The sequence below is a fragment of the Macrosteles quadrilineatus genome, unplaced genomic scaffold (genome assembly GCF_028750875.1).
Source record: "Macrosteles quadrilineatus isolate MER2022 unplaced genomic scaffold, UCM_ALF_1.0 Scaffold_4__1_contigs__length_99947679, whole genome shotgun sequence".
NCBI lineage: Eukaryota > Metazoa > Arthropoda > Insecta > Hemiptera > Cicadellidae > Macrosteles > Macrosteles quadrilineatus.
This window is the reverse complement of record NW_026542597.1, coordinates 1512542-1522603: the sequence shown is the minus strand read 5'-3', so window position 1 is coordinate 1522603 and position 10062 is coordinate 1512542. Positions and strand designations below refer to the sequence as shown.

Genomic DNA, 10062 nt, shown 5'->3' with positions numbered 1-10062 from the left:
AAAAAATGTCTATGCTTACGCAATCAAGGGCAACGACTTGTCAAAGTTAGTGAACTTTACAGTTAAATAATAATATCTTTTTATGAAATTATCGATTTTTAATCAAGCAATATTAGTGCGAAATTTAACTAAAAATATCAAGTCACTTTTAGTTTCAAGAAAAGATTATTTTTTGTATGTGCAAAATGAAACCGCGTAAAACCTTGCACGGCGAAAAGTGATATGATTCTGACGGACTCTAGCGGCCTTTATCGAAACTACTGTCTCGCGGAGGGACCACAATAATGTTAAATGGACCAGCAGACAGCAATCCTAGGGAATATTTTGTCGTCTTGTAGTTCCAACTAAACTCACCAGGGTCGCAGAAAATTGAAAACAGTTCGAGGTAGGGAACCCCCTTAATTACTTTGAGAGAATAAAAAGTTCAGTACTTTGAATTTAATCTGGTCATTAATCTCACAAATTTATGAACCGATTTTCAATTTTTTTTCATCAAACGTTTTCTTTTTTCATGCTCTTTAATTTGATATGTCACAAGGGGTATCTTGCTATTTAAAAAAATTAAGTTGGGGGCAGGGGGGGAAATGGGGGGAATGTAAATGTAACGTTGAATTTAAAAAAATTGTGCCCCCCTACGTCAATAGATGATTCCCGCCAACTGCATATTTCTATCTATTGCGGTTTTTACATAAATAAAGATGCAAGTTTAAAAAAAAACACCCTGTATAATAATTTCTAAAACTGATTTTACAAAATTATCATCAATTCCCAAAAGAATCGGTTATCATAATTTATTTTTGTATTCTTGTATTCTTTATGTCTGATTTAAAGTAATTGTGTGCCACAACATAATTTAGTCAGAAAGAAGAAGTATAATCCTACTATATATATATATATAATATTATAAATGAGAAAGTTTGGATGTATGGATGTATGGATGTATGGATGTATGTTTGTGACAAGTGAACGCGAAAAATACTGGTTGGATTGGGCTGAAATTTGGCATGATGATAGCTCACATTCCCGATTAACATATAGGCATATTCTTATTTCAAAAATCCTTTCGGGCTCCGCCCCAGTGGCTCTGGAGTTTCCCATGTTAACCTTATGAGAAATGGAATTATTGAATCTTAACAGCTGTTTCAATTAAACAAGTTTGTTCTGTTCTATGATGTTCAATAGCATTAAAGTTACAAGGATTACCAACAGGTTGTAGCACTATTATTTCTTTAACATTTATGACAACAGCTAATTTGCAACCAAAAGGTGAGTGAGCGTAGCGAACGAACTTCAACCTGGAGGCGAGTTAGCGTAGCGAACGAGCTAACCTGAAGGCAAGTGAGCGCAGCGAACGAGCTCCAACCTAAAGGTGAGTTAGCGTAGCGAACAAACTTCAACCAGGACGTGATTGAGCCATGCGAACAAGATAATCTTGAAAATTAAGAAGTTAAACGGGGCAAAGCCCGCGGGTTACAGCTAGTCATATATATTGCTGAATGTGTTAAGATTTTAATTAAGTTATATTTTGATTTTTTTAACTAACCCTAACGATTGAGCAGTGTTTAGTTGTACCTACAATATTTGTATTATGATTAATGTTATATAACTGCTTGTATAGCAATTATTGTAAAAAAGTATGTGGAATGAAACAAAACCTGTTTTATGTATATTTAATAAACTGTTTCTTCAAAAGGTATTATTTTTTATTACTTCCCTACCGATATTTTAAAATAAAGATCTACTAAGCTATAGTATTCCAAAGCACTTATTCTTCTAATTTTTTGTTCATTAATTAACAAGAATAGAACTTATAAAAGTATTATTAATGATAGAGTCATAGTGAGAAAGCTAATCTTTTAAATAATAAAAATTTTGAGCACTAGTTAGTTACATTCTGATCCTACTTTTAGCGCATGTTGGAATAAAATATAAAGATCAGATTATCGGTAAAATTGTACTATTTTGGATTACCACTGATAATACCAAAGTTACTTACTTTTCTAAGTATAACCTATGTTTTCTCAGAAATTTAAAGACTTTTTCAACAGTAATTTTACATAGCCAGATTACTTAGTTATTATTGTACAATAGTATGTATAATGTAGTAAAAAAATATTTTAATATACAGCTATGTTTCTTTTTTTACAATTACAGCGTTCTCAGTACAGAGACATCATCTCCGATGCAACCAACTTCACAGTTTTTCTTTTTGCAGTTGCTGCGTTGCCTTACGACATTGTCAATCAATGATTGTATCAAGTCCTCAGTCAATTGGTTACCTCTCTTTCGTGGCCTACCCGGGGAAAATTTTAGCACCCGATCTACAGCTCTAAATCTTCTAATAATTTTGGAAAGTTTGTTTGGGCAAAACGCAAATAAATATCTATTGTAGACATACGATTCCAGCATGCTGAGGAAGTCAATTTGCTTTGCGAGCCGTCTAGCTCTTCCTTGCTTCTGAAGCATGGCAATGTCGCTGACCGCTATACCAACCAGAAGATTCATTAAGACGATCGCCATCAACACCATGAAGTACAGAAAGATGCCACGGCCCACCACAGCATTCATACCATTTACTGTCCGGAACATCTTCTCATAGTCTAACTCAAAGGTCATGACCAGGACCTTGGTGAACGATCCCCACACGTCTGTGAACTGACCGGAGTCTCGGAAGTGGATCATGAAGGTGAACATGAATCCAAGGATGACAAACAGAAACGTAGCCAACACCTAGAACAGAACACATAGGACTAGTGCATCTTGCAAAATATGTTTACGATTTATGCTATGCCAAATCTTAAAATGTGTGAAAGGAATATATTTTAGTGATATTCAAAATTCAATTCCAGGGCCTAGGGGCGCAAGAACGTGAGAGACTCTCTGCAAGGAAGGGGTAGTGGGTGCAGTCATCTCTTGGAGATCCTACCAGCATGTCAAATGAAAAATGGGTTGTCTGCAAGAAACAAATAGTAAATTTAATTTAATTTCACATAGGTACTGTCCAATCTTCTATTGTATCTTATGTATTGACAAGACTTGTTCAGTCCTTATGCTGTGTGTAAAGATATTGGGTGCAATACCGTAAATACATTTCTGGCAACAGTGAAGAACATGACGATGTAGAATCCAAGAGTGGAAGGCCAACGGGAAAGAAGAAAAAGAAGCTCTAGCCAGGACAGAAGCACAGCAACTGACGACACTTGGGCCAGCCATTCGGCAGGATGATCGCCCAGTAGCACTAGGAAGGACAGCAAGAAGGAAGACCACTTGATCCAGGATTCCAGGTCCTTGAAGTAGTAACGCTGCATTCTGAACGCCTGGAGAAGCTCCTGATGAAAAATTACAGACATGGTTTACAGTAAATAAACTTATTTTAATGTATTTAAAGCAGTTATTTTTAACTTATAAATTGTTGTATTTGATTTTCACTAAACTAGATATTGTGTATTACCTAGTTAGGTTTTAATCTGAACCGTCCTGTATATTAAAACGTGAAGGGGGTTTTTACTCAAGAATTCTTTTTTATTTAGTGTTTTTTTTACACCAATGGTATTTTTTACGTTTTGAAAGGGAACGGACCCAACCCTCGTCTTGTTACTATCTACATTATCCTTTTTGTTGGATAGCACCATTAGTTCTTAGCCCGATGACAAATGGCATCTGGGTGGAAATGATTTCGCTTGGAATCGAACCAGCGACCTTTAGATTTAAGGCGAGCACTATCAACCACTTGGCTACCTAGAAAATTTCTGTATTCTTTAGTAAAAGCTTGACAGATTTTCATGATTCTTCTTTTGAAGTAAAGAAAGATTGAAGGATGATTCATTTGGAGGAAGGATTGATAAAAGCCATAACTTTAATTTTGGGTTTCAGCTTTTTAGAAGTTTTATATTTTTTTTTGTCTAAAAAGTATACCTTGTTTGGTGAATAGAAGCTTCAGTCCCCCCCAGATGAATATTTAGAGAACACTTCTTGAATCGTGCCAAAGAAAGTGAAAAGGAAAATTACTAAAAGGACTAAGAAGAGTTTTGGAAGCCTGATTCCCTTTGCCCCAAATGACACAGAGTTGAGAGTATACAAGAATTAGTGCAGTGCCACTGTTGAACGTTGTTATTCAACATATTAGTTTACTATAAACTAACAAACCTGTATGGTAATGATGAGGAGAGAGATTCCCAAAGTGAAGCTACAACCACAGGTTACCAAATACAAGAATCTTGAATGTATCTGTCCCCAGAGAACATAATAACACATTGCCATTGAGGTGAGTGACAAGGTAAACATCATATACAGTGCCATTATGACGAAGAAAAGAACTCTCATCCTCCTCCATTTTAGATGTAGAAAGGTTTGAATCAGAGGGTGTAACAGCACGTTTTCTTGCACTGCACATTTCTTACAGTTCAACAAAGAGTCTAACACTTTCATTTGTTTCCTATTTGGTCCGAGAGGTTGAAGAATGTCATAATTCACTTTTATCTCACACTCGTTGCTATTCAACGGGTATTCATTGACTTGAATGTAGCAGTCAAACACATCATTAACAAAGGCAGCTGGATCAAGTATGTTGCAAACAATTATGTCAAAAGCTGTTCTTTTTTTGAAATCTGAATCCAAAACGGTTGTCGCCAAATTCGCTCCGTTGAGTAACATTATTTTGACACATTCATGGTTTGAAAACCTAGCCGCAACGTGTAATGGATACCATTTATCTTCGTTTTTAGCCTTGAGGGTGCTTAAATCGTGATTTACAATTGCTAGGACTATCTTAGAATGCCCTTTCATGGCAGCGATATGTAAGGGCGTTGATTTGCGGTAAGGACACTGGAAGGACACTTTGTGCACATCACATCCTGCAGCTAAAAGGACATCCGCACAGGATGTGGATCCCTCCAGAGCCGCTAGGTGGAGGGCAGTCAAGCCACCATTCTGCTCGTTGGTCTGTGAGTTCTTGAACATTGCCATGCGAGGGTACTTCAGGATTTCTGCCAAAACTGAGCTGTGACCTCTGATGGCACATAAGTGTATGAGACTGCACTTTCCAGGCAGCTTGATAGTGACGTCTGCTCCCTTGGCAAGAAGAACCTCCACACAGGCCAACTGACCCATGGACACAGCCCAGCTTAGTGGTGTTTCATGGTGTCTGTTGCGTGCATCGATCATCTGGACAGATAAAAGGAACTTTAGACATAAGATTGCAACAGTACTTCCATACGATTTTGTGGAAGAGTTTTTAAGCGAGTCTTCAGAAAATTACGGAAACAGAAGCGACTTTACTAACTAACCTAATATAGGTTCCACGTGGTAACAGCGCACAAACATATTAAAACACAATTAACTTGATGTTTTACCCATTCAACTCTCCACGGGGCTTCTTCATGAGAAAAAAAGATGAGTTTTATTAACATTTGTGTGATATCAACTGATTAAAACTATTTTCTAATGTGAGTTACAGTATCCTCCCTTCTTCCTTAACTCATAAGCTTAAACCATAAATTAAACAACAACTTGTACACAGTGTATTAATTTGATGATTTGATGATGAAATTAAATTCAAATTGTAATGAATGTTTACTTGAACTAATGTAAAAACCATGTCTACAAAATAAAGAAACTCTATTGCATCTTCTTATATAGTAACCAATAACTTTACCTATGGTTATTACTTTTGATTTCACAATTTAAACTATCGAGTGACATTATTGGTGAACGGTACTTACATTGACTGCTTCCCTGATTGTAAGTAGCTCCTTCAGCAGATCTGGCTGATGAGTAGCCACAGCCATGTGTAACACTGTTTGACCATCACTAGAAGTGACCTTTACATCAGCTCCAGCCTCCAACAGATGACTGACTCCTGGCAACCACATCTGGGCAACAGCGAGATGTAATGGAGTACGCCCTTGGAAGTCAACGGCATCCAGTACCTGGTGATAAAGTGATAAGAAACAGATTGTTTCTAGAGTTAGTGATGGAAATGCATACATAAAATTAAGTCAAATTTTTAAGTATTCAATTGTTCTAAAACCTTCCAAGTTAAATTAACTGGTTCCCTGGTTCCCTCGAATAGTTCTAAAAACCGCTTAATGTAAAGAGGGACTTCATTTTTGGAATATTAAACTTTAGCAAGAAACGTAAGGCTTTATGTAAAGTGACCTAATTAGAGTGTTAATTTTACCTGTGCTGTTTTTTAAAAGGGAATGCTATAAAATATTTATTAGATGCAGCTTAGTAAAAAATATTATTCAAGGAGTATAAAACAATCACTTTAGCAATCAATTCTAAAACTTGTTACCTGTACGGATTGATTTTTCTCCAATATAATTCTGAGGGGCTCAAGAAGACGTTTAGATACTGCAAGATGAAGTGGTGTAAGGCCATCACCATTCAAAATACTCAGACTAGCTTCATTATCAAGCAGAGAAATTCAATTAGCTGTGAATCCTCTTGCAATACAGCAGTGTGAAGGCAGTTAACTTCCATTGTAACTTGGTTTTCAACTCCTTGACTTAGTGCTTTTCCGTATTGTAAATTTAGCACCTTTTTGCAATAAGCAGTTAATAATGTTTTGCATGTCACTAGGTGTTTTTGAGGACTTAGACAAGCCAACTGCCTTTCCTATTGTTATTTCTCCCACCACATCCAAAGGAGTTAAATCTCTTCCATCTTTAACATCAACTTTAGCTCCTTGTTCAAGCAAAAGTATTACACAAGTTAAGTTGACTCTTTGAGCAGCTTGGTGAAGAGGAGATGATTTTTGTGCAACTTGAGGAATCTGCAAATTAAATTTGAACAAACTATACAATCTTGCTAAAAAAGTTTTATAGTATCTTAATATAGATGGGTGGATAGCTGAATCATTAGACATTACTCATCCTATAATTATAAGTTAAACCCTAACAAAGTTGTCATTGATCTTTCATTTGTTTTAGCTTTGCCCAGTTATTATTGACAATTGGGATTTTTAGTAAATTACCTCAACCAAAGAAACATTTTTTATTGTGTAAAGAAAGCTATAACCAGGCATATATTTTTTCTCTTAAGAGGTTGGGGGTCTTTTTTACTTTGCATTTGTCCATCTACATATGCCTCGCACATTGATTGCACATAAATATGGCTTTGTGTCACTGTCTTTAGTAGAGTAACATCCCTGAAAGAAAAATAGTTAATTGTCGTTTCTCTTACAGGTAGTAGGCTAAGTAATCAAAACGCGTCTGGCTCAACCACGACTAAACTCGATAGCTTTTTAATAGTTCAAAATAAAGCCCAACCGTCCTCATCATTGGACTTTTCATAAAAATGGTCCTGGATGGTAGTGGTCAGTAACAAATACACACTCACACTGTATATCTATTATATTGTTTTTTTTTTTTTATATGTACAAACCAAAACTTTTTATTAATAATTCCCTAATACAAATCAATTAATATTGGTAAGACAAATTATATGTATAAAATAATAAAGTGAAGGCTTAATAGAGCAACGAGGGAATTTCTGCACCATCTTCAAACTGAATGCTTAAAATTTTGTGTTTTGTTCCTCAAAGCCTAAGCGAAACTGCTCGAATGATGGAAATCTGGCTTTGGATCCTTAACCACCAATAATTTGGGAGTATGGTTTTCAATTAGTATTAATATAATAATAAATCAATTCATACCAACCTTGTCAGAGACAGAGCTATGATCGTGGCTCCAGCAGTCTAGACTCAGTGTGTCCTCAGCCTCATATGAGGGCACCACCTGACTGTTGACCATGTCGGAATCTTGTTGCAGCAGCAGACGTAACAACACTGGATCGCCGACAGCTGCTGCCACATGGATGGCCTGTCTACCCTCCAGGTCACGTCGCTGGACGTCTGCCCCCGAGGACAGCAGCAGTCTTGCGATGTCCTCATGTCTGCAAGCCACTGCTAGATGTAGTGCGGAGGTAAGGGTTGGGCGACAAGTGGCGTTGACTGATGACCCTGTTTCTAGACATCTGCAAAATGAATTGAACGATGACAGACTGGAAACAATTCCGTAGTTAGGGGTCATACATCATGTTTTGGAGTGAGATTTTGAAGTCTTTTACAAGACAAGGGTGGTTACAATATAAAAAGACAAGGGTGGTAATTACAATCAAAAACTCATTTCCAATATCTGAGTAGCCTCATACCAGACCACTCATGTTTCTTAATTTAAAACATTGATCCTTCACAGATTGAACCAAACACAATAAAAGGATGTCACTTTTTGAAACTAATTTTTTTTTAGATTAGATTTTTTTATGATCTTTAACAAAATCTATCTTACAATGTTGTCAAGCAATTCACTCTATATTCGTGTTGTGTCGTGTGTGAGATGAATTATTAAAAAATCACTAAAGAATAATATCATGGCGGACATGATATTCCAAGCTGAAAGTTAATTAAAGCAAGAAGAAAAAGTTAACATCTATAATTACTTCCATAGCATTCAAGAATGGAATTAAAGAAGCCGAAACCCAGGTAATCCACTTCAAGAACAAGTCTCACTTTTGACAGAAATTTTTGTATGAGGGAACATCTATATGAAACAGCTCTGATGATCACTGATGACAAATTAAACTATTACGGTAATGAAAAGACAAACAGTAAATAGCAAAAAAATCTGAAAAATAATAATAACTTTACCTTTTTACTGAATCTGTGTTTCCAGCCAAGACCTCTATTAGCAGTTCAGCGTTGAGTCGTCCTCTCCGCCGGTCGTCCCTTGGCTCGGTCTCCAGACCAACGCTGGGTGAGATTGAGCCTCGAGGTGCCTGAGGGGAAGGTCCCTGTGGAGGCGGTGACATGTCCAGCACATGGTGTGACAGTGACATCAGCTGTTCTGTTAGATACAATGATAACACAAACAAGACACACCCAGGGTGATTAATTAGTGAGCTGAATTGTTAATGGCAGCCTAATATTTTAACAACTGGTAAAGAACATCCTGCACGATTGCATTGAATTAAAATACTGTATGAATAACGCTCGACATATAAAGACTTTATAAAGTGTTAACCTGTAATGTCAGGTCATGTTTAAGTCTGTTTGAAGTGATATTGACGAAAAAGGTTCTTTTGAAGGGGAAAATGTTATTGTTTACGTTTTAATTTTGGTTATATCACCAGAGAACAAGCTATAACTTATATATGGTAAGTTAGACAATGAAAAGACTAGGGGTTGGATCATCCATTTTTAGATAACATAAAAAATGTCAACGGTTCAAGGAAACGAATATTAAAAATAATGTTAATAAATTTCTAAATTTAAAGGTAATCTACATTTGTCTGACAGAAACGTACTTTGGAATAGTTTTTCAGCAACCATAAGTTGTTCAATGTTCAAGGGGGTATTATTCATTATTTATTGTTCATTTGTTCATTGTAATTAGTCACCATAGCTGTTTTGTGTAAAATGTACATTCCAAATTTTTTGTAAAATCTCTGACTCGTTCTTGAGTGCATGACCTGGGTTTTTGCTCTTCTTAAGCCATAATAATTTCTTTCACAGGCTTAAAGTTATCTATATTTCGATGTTATAAAATGATTTTCACACACCGAACACGAAACTCACGAACACATGATTAACCAATCAAGAGCGGCTCTATCAGCAATTTCCAAACATATTTATTTTAATAAGTACAGTTTTGACATATAAAGCGTACTCTTAAGTCCCGTAATGAATTTCTAACATAATTCAAAATTGATTTTACTGTTGTAATACATCTAAATCAACCTTATGTAGCACTTAATTTAACCATGTTGCAAAACTGACTTGTGTCGCTACTACAGATGTCAAGCCTTTTGCAAGTTACTAAGTGTTAAACCTTGTCCATGTTTACATTAACTTCACCCAAGTTAGTGTTACAGAGGGTGTTTCCAAACTCTTTACAAGTCCTCAAAACTTATGCTTATTTAACAAACGAAAATGTTACCTCGTGGTTTTAATCGTTCCGAAAACCCCTTAGCTACATTCACCCTAAGATAAGATATGGAAGACATTTTGAACGCGGTGACCGTAAGACATTCAGGATGCTACACGTGGCGTTACGGACTTGT

The 10062-nt window shown here is 36.2% G+C and overlaps 1 protein-coding gene across 1 annotated transcript; it reads right to left on the bottom strand.

The window, feature by feature from the left end:
- Positions 1-2148: 2148 nt before the first annotated feature.
- On the bottom strand, positions 2149-10005 carry LOC128991674 (serine/threonine-protein phosphatase 6 regulatory ankyrin repeat subunit C-like). Its single transcript, XM_054414767.1, has 9 exons — positions 9939-10005; positions 8651-8846; positions 7662-7977; positions 6638-6775; positions 5721-5927; positions 4474-5163; positions 3081-3329; positions 2399-2730; positions 2149-2227 (listed from the first exon to the last, which is right to left on the bottom strand). The coding sequence occupies exons 1-9, from the start codon at positions 10003-10005 to the stop codon at positions 2149-2151; spliced, it is 2274 nt and encodes a 757-aa protein (XP_054270742.1).
- Between the last annotated feature and the right edge of the window lie 57 nt (positions 10006-10062).

Excerpts from the sequence above, each read along its gene's own strand:
- LOC128991674 (XM_054414767.1), bottom strand. The coding sequence starts at position 10,005 with ATGTCTTCCATATCTTATCTTAGGGTGAATGTAGCTAAGGGGTTTTCG. Across the intron at positions 5,164-5,720 it reads CAATCAGGGAAGCAGTCAAT|ATGATCGATGCACGCAACAG; the intron begins GTAAGTACCGTT and ends TTATCTGTCCAG. Across the intron at positions 3,330-4,473 it reads GCAACGAGTGTGAGATAAAA|GAGCTTCTCCAGGCGTTCAG; the intron begins GTGAATTATGAC and ends ATTTTTCATCAG.